The sequence below is a fragment of the Ixodes scapularis genome, unplaced genomic scaffold (genome assembly GCF_016920785.2).
Source record: "Ixodes scapularis isolate PalLabHiFi unplaced genomic scaffold, ASM1692078v2 PGA_scaffold3__209_contigs__length_174095766, whole genome shotgun sequence".
Taxonomy (NCBI): Eukaryota; Metazoa; Arthropoda; class Arachnida; order Ixodida; family Ixodidae; genus Ixodes; species Ixodes scapularis.
This window is the reverse complement of record NW_024609868.1, coordinates 70,306,365-70,332,121: the sequence shown is the minus strand read 5'-3', so window position 1 is coordinate 70,332,121 and position 25,757 is coordinate 70,306,365. Positions and strand designations below refer to the sequence as shown.

Here is a 25,757-nt window from a genome sequence, read left to right as displayed (position 1 = left end):
AGATGAAGAGATAGCGGTAGTGCGATTGTACTAGACAAAAATTTCACCTCGAGCCTTTTCGACTAAGCGGTAACTAGCGCCACCTCGTTTCGGAACCTTTATTATAAGTTGTTTAACAGTGCAATAAATGATATTTTAAAGAGTGAGAACCGTTGTCTATTAGTCTAAATCAAATAAGACAATTTTCAGCTTGTTGCAAACAACTTTTTTTGTTGTTTACAGAATCGTAACTTTAGATTTACGGACAAGTCAACCGTATTTCAGATTACGGATGCTTCTCCGTAGCTTTTAATGAGAAGTTCTACGTTTTTTTACGGAACGTTTTTACCGTGTGCTACTAATCTGGCGGGATCTCTTCCGTTTCGATTGCGTGCACCGCCCAACCGCGAGCCAGAGGCATTCTTGAGTCCTTTTTGCTTATACAGTGGCACACAGCAATGAAAAGGCATCGCAGAAGCAGCGTGTGGCGAAGTATCAGCCGCGCAACACCTTCTGTGGCCGCAGTGGTGTCGGTGGTGTAGCGCACGTTGAGCAAGCGCCGATGCGACCATACATGCTTATGGCGGACGCACGCCGCGCCACGCCCTCCTGCGAAGCTTTGCAACCGTTCCGGTAGATGGCGCTGAATTTGTAAAAGGGTCTATTGTATGTAATGTAGCAACAACGTAAAAGCGAATGCTAAGAACATCATTTTGGTCGTTACGTTCTCGGAAAAGTTTTAACGTGAACAAAATATATAATGAAGTGAAAAAAGCTTGCCAAGAAAGAGAGGAACAAAAAAATATAATTTATCTATTATCGTTTATATATCACAGCGAAAATTACAATTCCGCCATCTACTAGTCTTTGTGTGTCTCACTCAGTAGTTCGATGATGATTAAAGCTCTAACCCATTGTGCTCCCTTTACATGAATAATGTTTAATACTTCCCCCTTCAACGTAAACCTCAGCGTTTCATGCCATGGGTGATGAGCTCAATTATCTTGGTTGGTTTCTTTTCACGTTTAAAACCTCTAGGTAAAGAGAGCACCTAACCCCTTCCGTTCTGATGCCTTCAGAGAATAATGGCGGTCGTACAAGTCATACGTCAATAAAAGCATTTTCAATATATCAATTAATCAACAAAACTCAATATAAACTTGCAAGAAACAGTTCATATTCCGTAACAATACCCTTTTAACAATAGGGTGATCCAAGTCACCAGGCTCGATCTCAAATGAGCCATAAAAGTCGGTGCCTGCACGTAGCAGTCTAAACTTTCCGTCAAAGATGTATTTCAGAGGTCGGTTTTTTCTTGTAAATTTACAAAGCAGCTCTCTTTCTGTAAAAAAATAGGGCCGAAAACCTTGCAAGGGCCAACGGCGGACGGTGACGCAGACGACCGAGTCAAGTTGCGGTGTGTGTTTAGCGCGCGTATGGATAGATGGCGTTGGGAGGAGCGTCCGAAGGTGTAGCCAACCAGCCAACGTTGCTAGAGCCACTCAGTTGGGAAACTGCCATATGGCTAATTCCACTGGTCGTTTTGGAGCGCGCCGGGATCGACTTATCTGGAGCGAGTCTATTTCACTAGGGCGATCGGGATCGAGACCGACGTGTTTCACTGGTCGTTTTAGATTAGCTCCCGCTCCAGATCTCGATCTGGATCCGAGAAAAGTCGCTCCGACGATTTCGGGAAATTCAACCGGAAGCCAGCCAGGCCAGCCCTTGGCGCAAACATGTGACTTCCTTTCTCGTAGGGCATCTCGCCTGGTCTCGCCCATCTAGCCTCAGAAGAAGAAGCACGTCGCGGGCTGGGATCCTAGATTGTCTCGACATCAGAAGAATTCTTAATGGCCGCTTGCTTACCCCTTGGCTCGACAGCCAGTTCGTTTTCCAGGAAGAAGAAGAGAAGGTATTTGCCACGCTACGAGCATTCCGGCAATCTTTGCTGAGCCATTTCTGCCGCTCATGCGTCGAACACGTGTTAGCGCCTCGATTGCGAAAACGTCTTCGAAACGACCGCGACGGCCGCGGAAAGGGGATTCCCGGGCAGTCGAATGACGGGAAGGCATCCGCCGATCCCGGAACAGTGGTCATGTTCACTGGGGATCCGTAGGCGGCGCGACCCCGTTCGGATCGTGTGCGCCAGTCCGGATCTGGTCAACTGATCCCGGCGCGCTCCGAAACGCCCTGTGGAATTCGCCAATAGAGACTGCTCAGAAAGAATGGCACCGAAGGGTTTGGATTTGGGCTAGTTGGTTGAACATGTTTAGGGGTTAAAAGCGCTAAAAACGACGGACGAGTAGGAGAGACACACACCACAGAGCGCTCGAGCCCGTACTCGAGAACCGAGCTAGAGGCGATCACAACGCCACCACTTCTTCCGCACCGGCCACTCGAGGAACTGCACGTGACTTCCATATTGGTTTTAATCGGCCATTTTGGGGCCAAAACGGATACTGTGGAAGCGGGCGCGCCTCGGATTACTGCTGAGGTTAATATGCGCCTAGCTCGGGACGCGCTACCTGAAATCACCGCTGAGGCGCGGTTGTATAAAAACAATATTAGTTGTACTGCAAAACTTTGCAAACTAAAGATTTTATAAAATAACACGCGCCCTTCATTTTGTATTAAACTCCAATAAACGTTACTACAAAAAGAATTTTTTCCGTTGTTTTTTACGCCAAAACATGCGTTATAAAAGCTCAAGGTGACCATAGTTAAGTCAAATTATACAGAGTTTGTTGTTGTCGTATTTAGCTCGGTCTCGGTGGACGCCAGCGGCCCAGGTTTCAACGGTGAGTTTCCCAACTGAGGGTTCTAGTAACGTTGCAACAAGCGAGAGAAAGCAGACGACACGCAGACGAAATATATTGGCAGCAAAGGCGCTGTCATTTCAAACGCTTTTTTTAACTTTAAGTTTTGATTTTTTGTCCGCATTTATTCCTAAACCAAAGGTACATTACAAAAAGATTATGTTCATTTTAATAAACCACGTTAAAGAGGTAGCGCCATCTATCAATACGAGTGCCAAACGCACCCCGTCACTCGACTTGGTCGTCTGCGTTGCCGCCCCCCGTTGAACCTGGCAAGTTTATTGGCCCAACTTTTTACAGAAATGGAGCTACGCTTTGTAATTTTACAAGAAAAAACCGACTTGTGAAATACACTCTTGACTAATAGCTTAGATTTCTACCTGCAGGCGTCGATTTGTACGGTCTATTCTAGATCGAGCCTTGTGACTTGAAACACCCCATATAAAAAACTTTTAAATGTCATTGTGACACACGTTTACCTGAATTTTTAGATTGGAATATAGCATATATACTCACGGTAATAGTATTTATCTATCAGCCATCTTTTTGTGTGGCGAATTTTGGATTGTGTGGCCTCGTTTTTGTGCGCATTTTCAGGGGATTTTTGTCAGGCTACCTCGTTGTCAAGGCACCAAAAGTCAAGTTCAACGGATTCCTACTCGTTGTTATCGCCCTATTCAGACGCTACGTCAGGTGAGTGATGCCTATTTTATAACCTTCCTTAATTTTTTTTTTCACATAAAGTTTGCTCGTGTTATCGCGCATAGTGCATTCTTTGCGTAGGAAAAGGGCTTACAGAATTTTGTAGCTTAAAGTTAAAGCCTAAAATGTACGAATTAAAACACATAATTGCCCAAATTATTAGAAACAGGAAAAAAACAAATTAGGGTTCTGGAGAAATTGACTCCGAAATTTTACACTTGATCTTAAGAGCGAGGAGAGGGGCAAGAGAAGAGTTTGCAGGTTATTATTAGAATAAGCCCTCTTTCTTTTCTTCTTTAAGGGAATGTCCTGTTGTTTTTTATAGTTACCGACAGCTGACTAAACACAGGGCGTCGCCAATTCAGAACATCTTAGTATCGCTCTTCCGCTAATAAGAGAGCGGCATCAGCCCATAGGAAGGCCAGATAACAAATTACGAAACAAAACGAATTAACATAATAAGCTACGCCCTGTTTGTCACTTACATTTCAGTGTCACTTACATTTCAGGAAACGTAATTTCACTAAAATTTCAGAAAAGCCAGGACGTGGAGTAATATATACCGGCTGTTTCAGCGAAGAAAGACAAAAATTCCTAAAATTTGTGTATTCCATTCAAAAAGATACTTTTCTCTGGACCTCACCACTCGTGATGGCGTACGCAAGAAAATGAGCGATACTTACTAATTACTTCGATAATTAAATAAAAACGACCAATTAACTTCTTAATTAGTTAAAATGGGCCTATATTTCCAATTAGAAACTTGCTAAGCGTCATCGAAAACCACTGAATCAGTAATTATCAGAAAGACTTTGAGTACGTGGGAAGCGTAGTAGTGCGCTATAGTTAAAAGTCGTGGCGCACGTACTATCGGGGAAAAGTGGGAACAGAGGAGCGCGTGGCTCGCGGTACAGGCTGCGCCACCTGGAAGTGGGCCTATAGTGACGAGGGTGCGTAGCCTACTCAGATGTGTTCGCGCCCTCCGCCCGGCGCTCCCCAAGCTTCGGCATTCGGCCTCTTAGTGCGCTGAAAGATCACCTCTATCTTCGCCCGCTCTGCGCGTGCGGCGCGATGAAGCTCCCATGCGCTCAAAGTCTTCCTGAAAATTACTGATTTAGTGGATTTCAATGGCGCTCAGCAAGTTTCCAATTGGAGCCATGTTTATTTTCACTAACTGAAAAGTTAATTAGTCATCTTTAGATGATGAGCGAATAAATTAGTAACTATCACAAATTTTCGCACGTCCACCACCACGAGTAATGCAGTCCCAAGAAAATTATCTTTTTTACCCCTAATACACTAATTTTATGAATTTTTGTAAATCTTCGCTGAAACACCCGGTATAACACTTCCTTCTTGTTCCATGAATCTTTTTTTTCTTTTTTTTCCCCGTTGTTATCGACGAATGCAGCAATCTGATTGGTTGTGGAGTGATAATATTATGCTTGTAGCTCTCGCCATGCCCTGTTCGATGACCATAGAATGCTCCCTATTTCAGGGCCATTTAATTGCAAGAAATTGACTATAAATGCGCTGATATGCGCAATACGAAAATGTGTGATTGCATAAGACGAGTTCAATCATGTTAGCGCTAGTAGTAGCAGGCTCCAATGCAGTGATCAAAGTGCCAGTTGAGAGCAATTGAAGTGCATTCGTCGGAAATGTTATATGTATGTTATATAAAGCGAGCGACGATCGGCTGAGCAAAGGCAACGCTGATTGCGGCTGTCGATAAATGTACATCACTGAGAACAAGAAAACGCTGCGTACGTCCCGAGGGTTTTTTTTATTCCACAGAAACATCAACGACCATGGTTTCTAAAACTTTTGGGTTTGGAGTTGGCGCGTAATGAAGATGGTCGTGCTGCGGTTCTGCAGTTGACAGGGGAGCACTACTGCTTCAGGCAAAGTCAATTCGCTCAAAACCAACGTTGCTTTCTTGTTAATATCCATATCCTCGACATCTCAACACTAAATGCAGCTATAACAAGCAACAAGATAATAGTGGAAATAGCGCTGGACGCACGGTCAGAATCGCGCTAACATATTTTAGCGGAAAACAAACTATAGATAATCTATGACAGCTCCGAGGACGTAGTTAAAAGCGAAGGCGTCGCGTTGATGAATCAAGATAAATGAGGTTTGTAAAACCTAGAGTAACCCGAAACTGTCTACCGGCACAAAAACAAAAATTAAGCAAAGAAGCTTATACATTGTTACAGTTAAATAGGATTGTAACTGTACCATCATGCATTCCCTCCATCTTCACACGTGCACATTCCCCAAGTTTTTCTTTCGCTGTCCCTTCGCGCAGGCTTGTCCCTTCCATGATGGCTGTTTTTGGATTCATGTACATGATTCCCCTCGTCACGAGCGGACCAGCGATGGGGCAGTATTGGCCTATCATTGATCGGAAATGCGCCGACCACTGGTGGAGGATCCTCACCATGACTCACAATTATATGGAGGGACCCGAAGACCTGGTAAAACAAAAACTCTCGGTCAATTATGAAACCATACGAGATGTTTGAAAGGAAAGAGAACCATATCTTCCTTACCCGAAAGAAGAAAAGATACGCAACCCCGAACGTTGAGACTAACCCCAAATGTAACGGTACGACCAGATGTCGAAGTTCGAGAACTTACCATTTTCTGATTCAAAAGTTGTGAGGGATTTTTTGTTTTGTTTTTTTTATATAAAGGGAGATCCATTGGTAGGTTTTTAGGAAATGCGTAAGTATGGCCCTTGGGAAACGCCACACACACACACACACCCTTTTGAGAAACGCTAACGCTGACCCCTTTACGTTTCTGTTTCGGCTTTCTCTGTTCCTTCCTTTATCTTTTGCTTCCTCTTTTTGACTTCGTTACGGGGTCAGTGTTCGCGTTTCCAGAAGGGGGCCGTGCCTGGTGTTTCCCAAGGGTCATTCTAACGCGTTGCTTAAGGATCCACCAATGGATCTTCCTTTAATTCTTTCTCGCGAAGCGGACTCGCCTAGCCAGCTTCGCCCCAGCTTCTAAAGGCCTGTTCACACATGTAGCGGAACGCTACAAGCGTAGCGCTGACTTCGCGCTAAGCGCGTGCTGACGGGAGCGTTCACCAACTTTGTATCGCACCGTCAATACTGTTGTTCATGGCAGACAATAAGTAGCGAACGACACGTGAGAAGCGCTACATTAGCGCTTCGCTGCATGTGTGAACCGGCCTTAATGCACGCAGACCCGCGTCGGCTTGCCGCTTCTTGCGCCGCATTTCAGTTAGCCGAGCTAGGCGGTGCTTCTGCTCCTCTTCCTCTTTCGCCCGTCTTGCACGCTTAAGAATGAAACACATGAGCGGTCACAGGGGGTTCCGTGCGGCAGCGCGCGGCAGTACCCATAGCAACCGGTGCTGACGTCCCTACGTCACTTCCGTGCGGCGCCACGTCGTTCGGATCTTGTCAATATGTACAAAGCTGCGCGGTGCGCCCGTGGTGCGCCCGGCGGCGAGCGGCGAACGCCGCGTGGCGCCCAGTTTCACCGCACATGTGTTCCGTGCTTGATGCTGCTTTCGCTCTTCACCGGTTTCCCGCGCACGCGTATTAGCGTCCGCCCCGTGACATCGCCTCCCTCTCGCTTTTCTCCTCCACTACTCTCCTCCTCTCTACGCGGCGTGTTTCCTTTCTATGTCATGTGGGTACTAATGCTAACGCATTAAAAATTTTAATGAGAAAATGGAGGACAACAAAGCCTGCAAATACATAGATGTGAATCGTGTCAGCTACCAAGAACTAACCCTGATTTCTCAATATTATTTTCAAAACATCGCCTATCGTATAATTTGAATAAAATAATAGTACAGTCCGAACCTTGAAAATCCTATCGGAACAACTATGCACTACATATCGGAGTCGATTAAGCCTTCGGAAATACGTAGTTGATTTGTTCGGGGAGAAAAACACGGTTCTTTTTACCCCAAACACCCTATACGTCTCCATAACACAAATCGTCGTCTTAATAACAAAAGAAAGCTTCCATAAAAGCAACAGGTAAATATAGCTCTTAATATAGCTGTTTCTCATATACAGTAAGCAAAATGCTACTCAACTCAATATAAAGTGGTCACTACAGGGGAAAAAAATCTGTTTTGAGTCTGCAGGATGTGGGTGTTCATTAACCTATACCGATGAGTGTATATGCGAAGTTCTTAGAAACACCTATAACTAAATTGATATTTTGGCATGCAGTGCATGGCGCACTACTGGTACATCTCCACGGACTTCCAACTGGCCATCGTGAGCACCATTATTCTTGCTCTGGTCACACCTAGGTGAGGACAAATGCGCATATGACATTTCAATGTGATCACGCAATAACCTTGCAGTTTACCCAGTGTAGGTGTTGGTCCTGTGGCGATTATTTTACACGTATTTCTACTTGTGTACTTTGTGCAATGACGGTAATCACTTGTATATAATTTGGACTATTAATTTAATTTCGCTTATATATTACTAACTGCAGACTTGTTCTGTGGTCTTGTATGGGTTTTCTGTCTTTTTTTTTTTTTTTTTTTTGAAGCACTTCCTGCTTGGCACGCTATATGTAATAGATAAATAAACACGTAGCACAATAAGGAGTGCAATCTCTCCCCACATTATTTTTCTGACCCGCAGGTGGCCAAAGGTAGGCCTTGGCATCATGGCTACCCTCGTTGCTGCGACCTGCATCGCTGCAGGTGTTCTAACTTACGTGAACCGCTATTTTCCCCATCCCTTGATCCTCACAACTGACTTCAGGTATGCTGCCTTCTTGAATAAACCTTGATGACCAGAAAATAGATCTATAGACGCTTTCAGGCAGCTGTGCATGGGCGCCGCCTTAGCGACCTTCAGTTTTTGTTTCCTCTTATTCCGTTCGCTTCACGTCGTCATTGCCACAGTAGAACAGGTTATTGCGACTTTAGGTGCTACTGCGTCCTTTTCCCCAACATAGACCTCTGTGGAGGCTCATAAACGCCCGCTTCGGTGGCTCGGCATCTCGGTAAAACAGGAGAAGGTCGGCTATGGCGGCTCAATCTGGCGCGTGTGCAAAGCGTCTATACACGGCGTGAGCTATTGGAGACGTGCGCGACCAAAAGCGTCGCTGTAATCGGTCATTCATGATTGGCCAAACGCTCACTTGGACGTCTTGGGTAAAAATATTTCTGTTCGTATCGACGGAAATAAGAGCAATGTGAGACTCTGCGCTTTCGCGGCGTTGAAAATGATGGCTGCGCTTCCACTTCGTTGTTTTACGCACCACCGAGCCTCTCGCTAGATACTAATAATATTAATTGTGATGTCAGGGATAGAAACCATAATGGGATGCCACCAAAACATCTCGTCGCCAAAAGGCTGTTGCAGATTAGAGGGGCGATGCACCGTTTTTTGTAATTGCATTAAATACCAATTGTAACACTTGCTTGACGTGAGGCGGCGTTAGATCGCCTTTTGCTTCCTCGGCCTTGACGCAGAATCTGAATAAACATATTCCTATTATTATTATTATAAAACATACGTAAACTATAAAACACGCGTTAAATATTTTCTCCACGCCATGGCAGTCGCAGAAAGCATTCGAGAAAAACGACAAAGCATTAACCCCTCAAATTGCAGCCAGAACAAACGACCACGTGATCTGGAGGCGATTATACCTCGTCCACGGTGTAAGATATCTTACACCGTGACCTCGTCTCACCTTAGCAGGGGGCATTCGGTGACCGATTGGTCTCAAGCCCCTCTATCCTGGGAAAAGCGGCGCCATTCATTGTTGTGGAAATGCTCGAGCCACGTGCCGCGCGCCCCTTCGGGGAAGAATATGGCGTCTGAAATCTAGCTCACTGCTGCGCTGTGCCGCCATGATTTTCCCAAGGGCTGCACGTTGCACGTGCCTCATGCATCAACGCAAAATGCGCTACTTTTGAAACATGACAGGGGTTTAGAGTGGGCTAGCACGCACCAGCTCGGAGCACGTGGGGCGAAAGCTCGCACTGCAGAGCCCATGATACTGGGCTCAATTCCCACCGCTGCCCGTTTCGATCTGGATGAGCATCGTACCGGTGAGCGGTCGTGTTTCACTACTGCGTGGTGCACGTTAAAAACCCCAGGCTAGCGGTTGTACTGCACTGGCTAAATTGCTCATCTACAGCTGGGAGACTCGTCGCCCGTTGAGGTAGACCAAGTTATAAGCTGTATAAACACGCACACCACCCAACTAGTCTCACCCTAGCATAGACTATTGTTAGCCGCGCATGCTAAAAGCGCGAATTAGTTGCTTTGGATAAAGACTCGACGGATGCACGAGCGACGCGTCCAGCGAGTGCTCCAGTCTAGGAAGTCAAGGCTAGCCGCTCGCGCTTGCATTGCTTTCGCTGTTAGTCCATGCCACGGTGAAAGAAAACACATTTTTTCCACCGTGTTCCATGCTAAAGTAAGACTAGAGCCGCTAAATGAGCTGCGCTTGGAGTATCGGCACTCTGTTCCCCGCGACATTGTTGTGGGCGCCGCCATTTTGGTGCTTGTGCAGAACTGACGCAATGGCCGATCGTCATGATTCAAAAGTGCGACTTCTTCAGCATTAGATTCGGTGTTAGAAAGCTCATGTAATAATGCTTTGCTTTGTCGCGAACTGTTTAAACATTTGTGGAGGACGGAAAAGCGTTTCCTGTGATTTCAGATAAAGCTTCAGATAACTGGCAACCATGATTTTAAGCCACAATATGGCCAAGTGTCTTTACTCTGAAGCGTAGCTTATTTAGTGGCACTAGGTGAGACTAAGTATAGTCGCCAATAACTTAGTTCGGTTTACCTGCACCTCTTGCACCGGTACAGAAATGTGTAGCGCGGTGTACTACCGGTCGTATATCTCAATACTCATACCGGAAGTACACTGCCCTGCACTTTTCTGCACCGGTGCAGGAGGTGCGGGTAAATGGACCGAGGCTGATGTTTATAATAACCACAAACTGGCTAGGGCACGCGTTGAGTTTTACCCATTGTTAACGTTCGGCTATTTCCGTCGTCGCGGAGATTGGGCCCGAGGCACTAACCGAAATCCACGTCGAGACATTGGTGGTACCGAGCACAAAACAAATGCTCACACAGTGCTCCTGTCCACTGTATGAGTCGCATTTCATTATCCTCGCCGCGGATATCACAACGTTTGATGCCAAAAACCTGGAGATTGAATTGTTGACGACGACAACAATGCGATCCCCACAACTAAGTCATCAAGTTTTGCGAAGGACAGACTAAAAGAAGACGTCCGAAAGAAGCTGCTTGGTCAGTGGCGTTGCGTGCGAGTGTGCTTGTGTCCCACTTATGCCAGTAAGTTTGTGTAAAAGGAGAGACCTTCCCCCCAATTTGTTGCACCGCCCTTTTAATAAAAGCAGAAAAAGCTCGTCCCACAAAATCTTCGACGCTTTCGACTTTAGCAGAGCTAACGCTGGAGAGAAGGTGAGAAGAGAAGAAACTCGCCTTTTTTCCAACGTTTGCTCTGCTCTAAGTGGAAAAAGTAGAGGGCTGTGTAACAGGAGCATGTACTGTTTTTCTTAACTTTCAACATGCCCGACCAAAGGCGTCGCTCTGGTCGGCTTTCCGCTAGAGTGCCTTCATACACACGCGCGCTTTTGCTTGAGTGGAGACATCTCAGCCATTTTTCCGCCCAATCATTTGTTTTATGCATTTTAAAGTGCGCTCAATCTAGTGTCAATCAGCTCGAGCGCGTAGCTTTGGCTAATGCATAGACGCCATTTTACCGCCCAAGCCACGCACCGAGTGCGCAAGAGCGTCACACGCTGGCACATTCAGGGCAACAATGGATGTCTTCACCTTGAGACAGACAGCCATTTAGGCACCCCACTTTCCACAGTTGGCCAAACGACTGGCGCAAGAGCAGTGTTAGACTGTCAACTTTAACGGTGTTGGTGTAAGAATGCGATTGCTCCTAGCCTCCACCGTGTTTCTTACACACACCATCAAACTTGCCGCTACTGATGATAGGTGGCTTGGATCACAACTTGCGACGTCACGGTGCCACAACTCTTGGGCTCTAAGCTGGACACTTGGCGATCCGCATGTGGGGTGTCACGCACCCACAGATCCATCTTTCTCATCAAAATAAAAAAAAGATGGCTTGAGGCAGCACATGCACGCGCCTCGGAGAGCTCGTGAAAAGAATGCTCTGAAGCCACCATGACAGGCAGACACGTCGTTCGTCGTCTGTTTCCATGTCCTCACTTTAAATAACGTGGTAGGACCCCGCGGCCTCCACACGCGCTCTAACTCGTTCAACAAGTGCAGTGCAGAGAAAGGCTGCCTTTGTCTCCACTGCGCTTGTCGAACGCGCTCGAATGCGAAAGTCATACGCCCGACGCCGGCGTTTTGCGTTCTAAAGCATTCGACGAACTCTGTGGAGACAAATGCAACTCTAGCTTTAGGTCTACCCACTAATGATTGGAACCACAGCTCGGCGTTCTGACGTTTCCGCGCGCTCTCGTATCCTCCTCTCTCTCATTTTGTCGGTACAGATAGTTCGTCTTTGCCTTACTACTGGAAAGTCTGGAGCGCGCGAGCACGTTGAGACGCGATTCAACTGCCACTCAGCTCGTGCGCAGGCTCTGGTAGTGCTTTTCCTCACGCAGCTTTTGCGAAAACGCGGCTTCTATTGGTGACGTGCGCGAACAAATACGTCGCTGTCATCGGCCTTCCACTATAGATTTTTTCTTCAAGTGCGCCGCCATCTTGAATTGACGTCACTTCCAGTATGGGCGAAAACATTGTTTTGCCTTTGCCACGCCAATAGAAGGCATTTAGGATATAAGCGTAACCGTCACACTTTCTCGTTTTGCCTCCCCTCTATTTTTTTACTATTTACAGGTTGAAACGTTGGATTATTTTTTCATCGCCCATACCGGATACGCCTATTCGGTGGCTGGGGACGAGAGTACACAGAAAAGGTCTATTGGTAAAAAGCTCGCTATGACGCCTCTATACTCCATTTCATCTTATGTTGTACTGCAGGAAGGCTATAAGCGCGAGCACCTTGCTCTGGGGCAAATTTCGGCGGCACATGCTCTCGTGCAGTAAGGGCAGCTGTCAAAGCTATCAGTCGGGCTTCCAGCCTTCGCTGCTGTACAACAGAATGTGAAACGGAGTATAGTAGGATGAGTTCTGCTTTCATCGACCCTAATAAGAGCAAAGTCAGACTCAACTTTGACGGGGTTGATTTAGGAACGTAATGAACAGGAGTTCACCGCAGTTTTTAGGCCCCATCCCCTCGAAGTTGTCCCTCGCTACTAATAATTTCGGTAGTGACGTACGCCATGCAGTTGCAATACGTTACCATGTCAACGGTTACCGCGTCTCTTTAGGCTCACGAACGGCCAGAATCAGGGACGATCTTTAAATTGGGGTGAGCCTGAGCGAGATAAAGCAAAGCGAAAGCCAGTTACACCGTTCATTGCCAATGAAATTCGCTAATGATACAGCAACCATGACGAATTTGCTCAGAAGTGAGCGGAAAGGGCGCCGCCATGTTTGCCGACGCAACCCGGCCCCGATCCAACAGGGGCCGCACGCTATTTCTCGAATTCTGCGTTGTGCACGAGCGCCAACCCAAAACCCCAAACGGAGACTGGGTTCTGCGCATGCGCAGTGGTGAGTCCCACTTTTTGGGGGGCTTCCAAACTTTGGGGACCCCTATTCTAAAACTCTCTATCGTCGTAAAAAATTTCACTGCGGCGAAAAGGCCGAAGCCGTCAAAGCCCTGCCGATGGCAAAGTCGTGGCAAGACGGCGTCCGAGGAATACGAGAGACAAACGCGAAAAGAGACAAAACTGAAATTTTCCGATGGCTAAAATTAAATAAATAATATATCGACAATGAAATTATATATTTTGAAGTCTCAAGGGAATGACTACACGAAATAATTCGAAACCTTATTTCCTTCTATTCAGTAAACCGATCTGCGGGGGAATAATGAGCGTTGCGTTTCGTCTGCTAAGTCTCACAATAAAAAAAAAATTATTATTATTATTTTTTTTTTGGGGGGGGGGGGGGGGTAGGAATTTTATTGAGAGATTTTTTTAGAGAAATGGTTGGACATGCAGTCGGGCTGAAAACAATCAGGCGTGCATTTATTTTACATTTATCTTGGTTTTAAAAGAGCACCCTCAGATTTCATCCTTTCTTGGAAAAGTAATGTGCGTTGTGGTGAGAAGCAACGAGTATAATTCGGGCGAACGAGCGCCTTGTAATCCAGGCAGCTAGCCAAGCGAGCTCGATGATGACTATTCCGGCCCTGTAGCTTGCACCACCGCTCTTCGCGAAGAACCTTGAATCTTTTTTTTCTCTGTGTCAGTCTCTCCCGACGAATGAAATGGCCGGAGGAGAGCTTCGAGCGCCAAGAAACTCGGTAGCCACGTCCTGGTCGTAACGTCTCGGATGAAATCCATGAGAGGGCACCACTGAAACATCTCGTGTGATTCGTTGTCAAGGTTAGCGAAGCTTGCACACTGCCGCAGTCCCCCATTTCTGTGAGAGCATGTGGCTGTTTCTTGCGTCCTATTCGCACTCGCTTTCGCGTCACACGAAGCCCCGCACTAGTGCATCTTTGACCTGCATTTTTGAGAATAATGAGTCTTAGTAGATCCTGCCCATAACTCTGATAATGATACTGGATACTCCGCCCACCCCTCTGCGCACGCAATATATAGCTCTCTTGTATCGTTATCGGAGGTGTCGGAACGATCTTCTAAAACTCTTTAGTGTTGGAGCACTGTGAAAGCTATGCTAGCCATGATAACGTAGCACGAAAAAGTTGAATGCGAGCATAGAAGGTGGTTACGGTTCTTCTGTTATGCAAATGCGTTGTTCTATGCGTTTATTGTTTCCTTCTATCCTCGGCGAGGCAATGCTTTTGAATGTAAAACAAAATATTTAGCCTGCAGGTCTGCTGTGCGCACATAATAAATATATTTCTTGAGGAGACGTCCAATAATATAAAATACTTTCTTGATCAAAAACATCTAGGCAGTAAACGTCGGAACAAAACAGTAAGATAAGGAAGAACTTGTCTTAGAGTAGACTTTAAATTCGTAGTGAGTCGAAACAATTCCCTGAACATTGATTTTACGCCGGTCTAGGTGATACTTACAAATATTGATGTCCCACATTTAAAGTGTTGCCTCTCGCCAAAAATAAAAAGCAAAGGTTTTGTTGCGCTGGATTTTTGCGCATGTTTCCGCAAATAAATTGTATTAAAATCATTTTTACAAGAACAATTTAAAATATATATTTTGTTTTTAAAAATTGTAGGAAAGCAAAGGCTGATTTAGTGCTCAGTGCGAAAGGAAATTTCTTTGTGCCACTCTTCCGAGAGTTAAACAAGACTTACTTTAGATGATAATTGATAGGAAGGACCGATTCCTATGACCTGCATCTTCCTTTTGTAACAGTGAACCTTGCCAGTCCTGTACACGTTACCAAAAAATTCATTGTAATTATAATTAATCACGCTTCATGATTATTCCAGTGCACCACTTGGTTACATGATACCAAAAAATATTATCGACCTTCCTTTAGAAGTATCCGTTAATATCTTGTTGCTTTCTGAGGTCCGTGCTGCTATTGGTGGCAAACGTATTATTTTTAATTATCGTCTTTTCTCAACCACCATACGTTTAATGCAAATATATATCTTTGTTGATTGACCAGACAATTACCTAGGCCTTGCGTTCGTGTTCGTACAGTGAGGGGCATTGCTTTCAGGGGTACTTTTTTAGACGCGTTCCTCTAAAGATCCAATTAAGATTGCGTTAACTATTGTAAGAAGTAATGAAATGACCCATGCAATATCATTGTAGGAGAAGTACAAAATACAGTTATTCTGAGCAAAACCAGGCGAAGTGGTGCGTTTAATGCTTGTTCAGGAGACCCCCATAACGGATACGAATAATGAAAATCTGAATTAATCGATTGCTTTGTTGTTCGTTCTTTTTTTGTAACACCTATATACTACTTTATATTTATGTGTGTGTTTGTATTACTATTTCGAATACTGTGCAAAATAATGTTGTTGCCTCTGCTGCAGTGGGGAAAACAGGCACGTGAAGCAACGTCTGAGCTCATTTTGTGATCTGCCTACCCTCTCCAAATTGAGAGAATAAAAAAACTTGAATTTCAACAATTACACCTTGATTGTTATGAGTAATTAACCACAAGTAATTCGAATGCTTTGAATGCGTATAGAGTAATTATTGTGTGTTTCTTTAGACAGTGGAAAATTAGTCAGCTCCAGTGGGCGTCTGACGCCTTCGCTGTAGATGGGAAATTTATACAGTTTAGTAGCGCTTCCAGCCTGGGGTCTTCAACTTACCAAATTCAGCAGTCAAACACGACTGCACGTCGGTAAGGTGTTCATTCAGTTCGAAACGGGCAGACATGAGGATTCGTAACTTTCAGCGATGGTGGTACCGCGGTGCGATAATCGCGCTCGGTAGCCCCTGGATGATCGGGTACATGATGAAGGTGCTTACCCATGCTTTCTTTCCTGACGTGAAAAAAAAAGTAAAGTTCTAATACTGCTCGTATATTTCAAAACTAAAATAACTTACGCGTCGCAGACCCAGCCTCGTACGGCTGTTCTACGAGGATCATCCTGGTGACAGCCATTTTGAAAGTCGCCAGTGCGCCCCCTATAGATCGTGAAAGTTGGGAAATTGAATCCAGTATCTCTGGGTTCTGAAGCGTGAGCTTTCGCTCCACGTGCTCAGAACTGCGGTGCGTTAACACGCTTGGCAACTGATCCCTCTTTGCTGCTCTGGGGGAGGCAGAGGTTTGTCAAACAACGTCTGAGTTGCTTCTTTTTTTTTTTTTTTTTTTTTGCCTTTCTTCCCTTTAATAGAAACAAGAAAAAATAATTGGAACAATTACACCCTAACCGTCAAAAGTAATTGACAACAAGTAATCCGAATACTTAGAACGTGTTTGACCTACGTCAAGAGCTTATGCACTGTGCGATTGATACACGTTTTCTGCCTGTTCTTTCACTTATGGGCACCGCAGTCGTCTGACCGTCACGCTGATGCACGTCTACACCAAGTCGTACGTACACGCCCCGTCCCTCTTCACTGGACTCATCTTCGGCTGCCTGGCCGCCAAAGCGCACAAGCTGTCTCGTAAGGCAGAGGTGCTCTTGTGGACGGTGTCCGTTCTTTTCGCCACGTCGTCGCTGTTCGGAGTCTACAGCTGGAACATCGGCCGCCAGCCGGAACTCCTCGAGTCTGCAATTTACGCCGGCCTGCACCGGTTCGCCTGGGCCTTCGGCGTCTCCTGGGTCATGTACGCCTGCGTCACGGGCCGCGGTGGACCGGTCAACAGGATGCTCGCTTTTCCCCTGTTCTACCCGCTCGGCCGCCTGTCCTTTGCAGTGTACCTCGTCCACTTTATGCTGCTCGTCTGCAACGTCCTCCTCAGCCGGGAGCGCCAGCCTCAACAGCCCTTTCTCCAGGTCAGGGGTTCGGAGGGTCAAACTGTACTCTTGACGTCATGGTTAGCTGCGAAAATCTCACTTACACGAACCTAGCACAGAACAGATCGTCGAGTGATGGAGGGCCCCTAATAAAACGAGGCCAGTTTTGGTTCTGAAACAGCTAGCTGTGATAGTGACAGTACAATATTTTGGTGGTTTGGCTGAATGCGGCTTCATGCATGGCTGATGCCCGCATTACTCAGTAAAAAAAAGTTTCTGACTCCATATTCCTGCGAGAGAGAGAGCCAGCCTATCGCCGTGAGGAAAAGAAGAGTCCCAGTGAATGATAAAGTTGGCATTACGATAAGATCTGAAAGATGCAGTGTGCGCAGGTACAGAGAGCACGTGAAACGTCATATACATTGTCCCTGCGCGCATATTATTTTCTAGCCATATTTCGAGTTTCGTCAATCGCTGCTATACTTCTTATGTTCACTATGATTTGTTATCTCCGTGCTCTGCAGGAAAATAAACTCAGGAACTTTTAATTAATGCGTTAGTATTAGAACGCCCGTTTTCACGAAAACCTGGCGTTGTCGTTCGTTTGTGAGAGCCGGGGAGCAAGAGAGAAGGAGCGGGAGAAGGTGACACGTGCGACGCTCCCATCGGTTCGAAGTGCTGACGTCAGCACGCGTCAAACTCTCCCTCTTTCCCCGGTACTGATAAACTGACAGACACCACCGGGTTTTCATCAAAACGAGCCCCTTCGTTTTCGGCAAAGTCACGTGCATAGCTGGCGTGGAGCCAGAGAGGCGGAAGCGCCACGCAACACCTCCTAAATAACAGAACTGTAGTGCTGAATGAGATGGCGTAATCAGAGAAGGCCAACGCTAGACACAGATTGGGGAAACGAGTGTTGTGTCAGCGCTCGTTCGAGTCAAGTTTGAGCCGCATGATGACGCAATCGTCGAGTCCAATCTCTGCCCAGCGTTGGCCTTCTCTGATGCCATCCCATTCAGCACGACGGCTTAGTTATCTAGGAGGTGCTGTGCCGCGGCGCGGTCGAATCCGGGTGGACCCAGTTGCCGCTCTGCCGTCGCCGGTTGTTCTTCGCTCTGGGTTTACGTGTAGTAGCGGCGCGTGCGTTGTGATGTGTGTTTGTGTAGTTAAAACAAGGGATGCGGTTCCCTCCAGCAGTGATATGGGTGCGGATTCTTCCACGGGTGGTATCGATGTGGTTTTTTTCACGAATAATACGGATGACCGTATCCAAGGCGTTCAAGTACTATGACAGGCAGTGTACAGAAAAGGGGTGAAAAACATTGCAGTAAGATCCAGAGGTGGATTCTTAGCAAATTTGTTAGCATGGCCTTTGGGGAACTCCACACATCTACCTTTTTGGGAAACGCTAACACTGACCCTGAAACTAGGCCAAAAAGCGGTAGCAACAAATAAAGGAAGCAAAAGAGAAAGCCAGAAAAGTGAAGGTGTCAGCGTTAGCGTTACCCTAAGGGGGGCGTGTGTGGTGTTTCCAAGGGTCATACTAAAGCATTCCCTAAGAATCCACCAATGGATATTCCTGTCACCTTTTTAAAGTGAACGGCGCTGCTGGTAAGTGTGAAGTGACGCGTCGCACATATTGTTCGCCGCGTGTTAGCTCCTCCGATGAACGCACCCTTTTTCCCCCACTACAACAAAAGCTGCGGGTACACGCTATAGCCCATTTTTGAGGTACCTCCATTGTTTGAGTGCAGATCTAGCGGAAAAGTTGCCCTGTGCCAGTGCACAAGTCGTGTGTCGCGCTATCAAAGGCGTAGGCTCGCGAACTTGGCTCTCTAAATCGATTTGTTTGCACGCGTATTCGTGCAATGCAATCAGTGTTAAAAGTAACGCTTTAGAAAAAAGGTGGTAACTTGTAACACGTCATTATATTGGGGGGACGTAAGAACCTGGTAGTTTTAATTCGTAAGGACTAAATCATCATCCCAATACGTCTACTCATTAATTACCTTCTGCCTCGGGAAAGGTAGACACGGGGACAAGGGAAGTGGCAAGTGATGGCTGATGATTAAATGAACTCACCTACCCCGGAGTATAGCGGGAGAAGTCGATGAGTGATGCGGCAATCAGTTTCTGTTCCCCATTTACGGTGGTGTTTGGTTGAGTCACTCCATAAAGGAACGCGAGCGTAAGACGTCCATCAGGCCGCGTATTTTGGCCTCATAATTAAATGACAAGGAGTAACCAATTTCTCTTATATGTTAGGGCAGGGGTTGGCAACCCACGGCCCGCTGGCCGTTTTATGCGGTCCCCGGCACGACATTACAAAAGGAACCCCCCCCCCCCCCCCTCCCCTGCAGCTTCCTCCCACAGGTCCAAGAACCACACGGCAGTTAGGACCTCGCATGGGGTTATCAGAAACAAGGAGCGCTTGCAATTGGCATTGTCCGGCATCCCTATGCTTGGGCAGAGAACGCCTTCACTCCCTTTTTTGCCTTATTTTCGTCTCCACCCCCCTCCTTTTTCCCCTACGAAACTTGCCGCCCGGCCCCGCCCGTGTCGACTTCGTGACGACTCGGCCCGACTTTGCGAAAGGTTGCAGACCCCTGTGTTAGGGTATCAGTATGAACGACGCTTTCACTTTATAAGCGCGTAGGCTCTTGTACCTTCTCCATCACTCGCACTTATGAATAGGGATGCCGCGAACTTTTTTCGAATCGAAGTTTCGATGATCGATTCAAGCGGTTTGAAAGGTTCGAAAGATTTCGATTTTTCGAATTGTCTACATCGTAAAATTCTACCGAAGTCGAATTTTCGAACTTGTTATGCTAAGAAGTTCGACGCTTTTCGAGACGTCGAACTTATTACGCTAAAAAATTCGATCTTTTTCGAACTTTCGAACTTATTGCGCTGCAAAGTTCGATGCTTGTCGAACTTCCGAACTTAACTGACAAAAAAATCGATGAATTTCGAACTTTCGAACTTATTTATCAAGACAATTCGAAAATTTTCGAACTTTTGATTCCTGAAAAGTCAGAAGTTCGACGAACTTCGAACTTTTAGGGTAAAAGTTCGACGTTCGTCGAACTTCGAAAGACCGGCGGACGGTTTCATTTGAATTCGAATAGTGAGGTACATTCGTAATTTTTTTTTCTCGAACTTTTACACGCGGTACCGCGTTCCTTACGAAAGACAATACCGTTTGTTTCAATGTTCTGGCATGCTTAGTTTTAAAGAAATAAATTCCCGAAGGGGCGAGGAAGGACGACGGGTTTTTGACGACTATCGTTTGTGCCAGATTTGAAGCGCGCTGTAGCCGAAGCTATTTATGGTAGAGGTGTTATACTTTTTTAAGAATGATCTATGTGTAAGTGCCGTCTTAAGATGTGATTATTGTTATTCAACGTGAGTTTCGAAGAAATGTCCAAACATGTATCTACATGCAATTATGCCCTAAAGATGATATTTATTTTCGTCTAAGTTGTTTGAGATATCGCATTTAAATTAACACCACAGACAGTACATATAATTGCCATCTGCAGAATACAAAATAATGTATTTATTGTTTTTTCCACGTTAAGGAATAAATTAACTCATGGGAGAAGATTTCTAATAGTGTTCAAGTTCAGCACGTCATTAAATGAAAACATTTTTTTTTTTCGCTTCACGTACCTGGGACGTGTTTCTACGCATTTTGGTAAAAGAAACTTCTTTCGAAGTTCTGAACCTCTCTCTAAATATGCAAGAATACAATACTTCCGGGAAATTCTTGATAGTTTTTTTCTCTCCAGCTTTTTATCCCCGCATTTATTTATTTTTTTTTTTTTTCACTATTGGCACAGGTATTTAGGTTGAAAAGACATTTGAACTTCCGAACCACTAAGCATGTGACGAGTAGTGCCTTCTGACAACGAGTTTCTAACAATGACCATCTACGCAATCTTTTATGCAGTGAAGAGCGACAGTATACCTATACATATGCATAAATAATTTCAGATTAAAATGAGCTCGACCACGCCCTCTTTCCCCGTATTGTTTTCTTTAACAGTCCGAAATATCTGCAAAGGGGGGGGGGGGAAGGAAACTGAAGCCCCCCGCTACCCTCTTTCCCCCCGTTTTTCCTCTTCCGACGCCACTTGTATGGTAGAACGCTCCTTGACCTCGAGTTGTGTCGGCTTTTTGCGAGGCGATTCCTCCGTCCCAGAAAATAAACCTCCAGGACAATTACAAACTTAACTTACTATATACCAGCGTCACTCGGGCGGCATTCGATCGGATTACTACTAGCGTGCAAGGGGTGGCGAGGTAGTTTGCCAGGTCGCTTCAAGGTTTTTCTGAGCCTCAACCTCCTGCTCGCACCTGGCCGTTTCGAACTGGATGAGTCTCGTAAAACAGGGTGTTCGTGTGACCACTACTGCGTGATGCAGGTTAAAGACCCCCCCCCCCCCCCCCGGGCTGGCGGTCACAATTACTGATCTATGGTCACACGTCACTCTGCACTGGCAAATATTGCAGCACATCCGGGACACTCGTCGTCTCATTTAATTGCCTGGCCAACTTCGCAGAATCTAGATATCACACCCCAACTTTTCTAAACTTGAGTTTGTGAAAACCAGTGAGACGTGAAAACGTTATTTGAAACAAACTGTGGACGAACTTGAAAACCGAACTTGGACTAGAAAGAAATTCAAAATCTTCGAAGTTTTTTTGTTGTTTTTTTTTAATTTAGCGTTGAAAGAGAATCGAAACCTTCGAACTTTTCGAACTTTATACAGAAAGAAATTCGAAATCTTCGAATTGTTCGAACTTAATGTCCATAAAAATTCGAAGCGTTCGAAGTTTTCAAATTTTATTTCCAAAGAATTTCGAAATCTTCGAATTTATCGAACCTGAAGTAAAAAAATATTCAAAATATTCGAATCCGAAATTTTAGAAACCGTGAAAGCTTCGAACTTTTCGAATTCGAAACTCCACTGTGATCGAAAGTTGCGAATTTTTCGAATTCGAACCTCGCTCGGCACGAAAATATCGAAATTTTTCGAAATCGAACCTCAGTTCGCTTCGCAAATATCGAAACCTTTCGAAATCGAACCTGGGGTGGTTCGCGACATCCCTACTTATGAACACCTTTCGGGCATCTGCACATCAACGAAGCCATTTTTGAACTTCACCTTTTACTTTATTTTGTTCTGTTTCGCGTACTTGATTCTCATCTTTACAACTGGTGATTGCATTCCTAGACACCGTAACTTTAGTATCAGCAATACAGGCTTCGTGTGGGTTTATTTTCGCCCATTCCAATGGTTCGGCGTCTCAGTAAAGAAGTCAACCACCGGCAACTCTAATATTGCGTGCTTGAAAGTATCTTATAACATAAGTTTGCTAAAGAACCAATGAAAAATATCTCGAAAGTGTATTTCTGTGGACTTTTGGGGCCACGTTCTAATATATGGTATATAAATAACTGTCGAATAAAAATACTGAAACTCAAAATATCGCAGATTGAACGTTAATCAGCTTTGCGAAGTACGAGGGGCATTTGAGTTGTAGGGTCTCCTAATGTTTTATCTGGATTATGAACAGGTAGAGGCCTAAAAAGGCTCTTAAAATATTTGTAATAATATTGTGAGTGAGCAAAAAACACAGTAACTTTGTAATAAAGTAATCAAACAATTGTGGCGCAACCTGGCTTCACCAATGGTTCAGGCACTGGAAATTGCGATGTTAACCTACGGAGAGCATAGTGCTGTTATTTGGTTTCATGGAGTCAGGCAATTTTTAGCGTGATAACAGCATAAATGCTGGTTTCCTTTCATTAACTAACTGTCATATTGAAGGAGAAATGAATGCCGTCTGTGAATCTTGAAGCCAAACGCCAATCGCAACAACGGGAGAGCTGCATCTCCCCGCCACACAAGTTTCGCGTTATCGCTAGGCGGAGGAGGCGGTGGTTGTTCCCGGGAAGCGGAGACGTTGTCCACGGCCACTGAATCACGATGAGCACGACATTGAAGGCTGCGTCCTACAGAACACGTTATGGAGACAAAATTGATTCCTGCATTGGAAAACAAACAAAAAAACACGATAGGAGAAGGTCGCGGTCGTGATATTTCATCACGACAATAAATTTGAAGAAGTGTTGCACATATCGAGGGGCAACACTTCTTCAAAATATCCTTGACAATGGAAACTTTGAACTAATTCCTCATGCTCTCGGATAAATTTACCCGCTAAATTTAGCCAGATAATTTCTCCACTAAATGCGTAAAAATGCCCGAACGGGGTGTGATTAGTGTACAGCAGAATGTGCGGCGCCTGCAGTCGCGGCAGTTAATTTGCAGAACAAGTCAAGGAACCCGTCATTTTCTTTTTTGCAGATGCAGTATCACATCTCGACAGTCCTGGTGTCGTATGCCCTAGCCACAATTGTGTACCTGTGCGTCGAGTGTCCTTTCGCCGTCCTGGACAACCTCATGTTCGGCGGAATGAAGGCCAAATATGACGCCCAGGTCGCCGCTTCCATTCGCCAGAACGGGCCCCAGGAACCGAACGAAGCTGCGCACGTTACGAACGCTGGACCGAACAGCGGTGCTCAAGGTGGCAGTGTCCACCTCAGAGACTCGGAACGCCAGAACAACCTCGACGGATGCAGCGCAAAACAAGGCAGCGTTTCTCAGGCTGAACTGTGCCAGAACCAATTTAGTGCAAGTCAAAACGGAACTTATCAGGGTAACATGAACGAGAGGTGTACGAACGGTTCGACATTCATTTGCCACCTTTGAGGGTGAAAGCTGATGTCGAGAGATGCATCATATGAATCATATAACGCACTCTGCGCCAACAGGTCGACTTAGTATCGTAAAAATAAAGAACGAAGAAAATTTGTGTTCCTTAGGTTTTAATCGTTTTTCTTTTAATATGTCTTTCAGCTATTTTGCGTTAATATTGTAAGGAGATGTCTGAAAGTATTTTCAGATCACTTTCGTTTCCGATATACAGGGTGTTTCTGCGAAAGTTTTCAAAAATCCATTAAAATATGCTGTTTGAGATAAGGGGAAACTTTGCGGGAACTCTACCAGCTTTGGCGGACGTCAAGGATTGCAAAAAGCTTACTGATTATCAAAATTATTAACTAAAACAGACTAGATAGAAGTCTGAGCTTTTGGCACACACTTCCTAGATGTTAATTCTATGAGAGTTCACTATCGAATTCAACATTTAGGTTCTTTCCGTCGTCAACATAAGAAGCAGGGATAAAACGACACGATTTGAAAGATGACGAATGTAAGAATAGAGTCGCATCAAGAACAAGAGATTTAAAATATTATGGAAGTATACGAGATGCGTTTATCTGTTGTTCATTCTTAAAGGGATACTGAACCAAGGAATTTGGTGTCCATAATAAGTGGCGCACGTTCTTTCCACGAGCCAGCAGCCGCCGGTGTGCGCGAGCACACGCAACAAAAATGACGTCACAGACCTCCATTCGTGGTTGAGATGACAGTGAAATGTATGGGCTTCGGACCAAAGGAGAATAAAGACAAGTTTTTCATCTACACAGTGGTGCCTGGTGTAAAAAGTAAGCGATGAATTGGTCTAACAAGCACGTAGCTTTCACTTGTAGAGATGAAAAGCCTGTCTTTATTCTCCTTTAGTCCGAAGCCCATGCATTTCACTGTCATCTCAACCGCGAATGGAGGTCTGTGACGTCATTTTTGGTGCGTGTGCTCGCGCACACCGGCGGCTGCTGGCTGGTGGAAAGAACGTGCGCCACTTATTATGGGCACTAAATTCTTTGGTTCAGTATCCCTTTAAGGCATTTTGATTAAAACACCTCATGAGATTATTTGTTGTTTTTTCAGCAGGGAAATTGATCTATTATATTCCATATGGCGTGACAATAGTAAACTGCCATCGTCATACTGATAAAGCTTGCAGCTCCATATTGAAAAAGACATATCATTCACTGACACATTAAAAACTAACGGGGATAGAATCAAGCCCCGAGGAACTCCGAAATTTAAAGAAACCTTTGACCTCCGAGTATGATTCAAGGTATATGTATGGATGGTAGCGAAGCTTCCATAGAAGCCCATAGGCGCAAAGATGGCCACTCATGGGGCTCAGCGCCAACTGTGAGATGCGCGGCATTGTCGTTAGTTATGGTCGCCTGTGACGTACAAGAAGTGACGCTTCATTAAAAAGAAACACGAAATGACGCAATTTCCTCATGATTGTGACGTCACGATTGTTTTTGGCGCGAAATTTAAATAATTTTCGCCGGTGGCGTGAAACTAAAATGCGTTTTATAGAAGTTCTACATGCCTGCGCAAGTACCGCCCTTCATACCTTGCTTCACGCGTCATAGCCTTGTTTGTATCAATCACTCCCATGTAATCCCTCTTGCAAAAGAACCAGTTTTTTATCAGTTCTGGGAACCACCAATAAGTTACCATCTTTTTCAACTAAGCAGTATGTTACAGCACGCCTATGAAGGCATGCTATGGTAACTATAGCTTGTTTGCCAAGAAAGACAAAAAGGCACAAGTTGGTTTACGCAGTTCATTATATATGAACTTACACCACCACCACAGGACACTTAAAGACAGAGATAAGGCGTTGAAAACATAGTGAAATGAGTTTGGACAACTATATGCACGCACTTGATACTCTCAAGAGGAGGCACGTTTACGCATTTATTTTGCCCTGTTCACGTTGAGAGCTCGTAACTAGATTCAACCTTATCAAAGCTGAACGCTGGGCTAGTTGGTATTG

The 25,757-nt window shown here is 45.3% G+C and overlaps 1 protein-coding gene across 1 annotated transcript; it reads left to right on the top strand.

Annotated features, from left to right (window-relative positions):
• The first annotated feature begins 5,827 nt into the window (after positions 1-5,827).
• Positions 5,828-23,764, top strand: LOC120840821 (nose resistant to fluoxetine protein 6-like). Its single transcript, XM_040211549.3, has 5 exons — positions 5,828-5,980; positions 7,721-7,803; positions 8,147-8,269; positions 16,577-17,021; positions 23,360-23,764. The coding sequence occupies exons 1-5, from the start codon at positions 5,828-5,830 to the stop codon at positions 23,762-23,764; spliced, it is 1,209 nt and encodes a 402-aa protein (XP_040067483.2).
• Positions 23,765-25,757: the final 1,993 nt, after the last annotated feature.

Excerpts from the sequence above, each read along its gene's own strand:
- LOC120840821 (XM_040211549.3), top strand. The coding sequence starts at position 5,828 with ATGGCTGTTTTTGGATTCATGTACATGATTCCCCTCGTCACGAGCGGA. Across the intron at positions 5,981-7,720 it reads TGGAGGGACCCGAAGACCTG|TGCATGGCGCACTACTGGTA; the intron begins GTAAAACAAAAA and ends TTTGGCATGCAG. Across the intron at positions 17,022-23,359 it reads CTCAACAGCCCTTTCTCCAG|ATGCAGTATCACATCTCGAC; the intron begins GTCAGGGGTTCG and ends TCTTTTTTGCAG.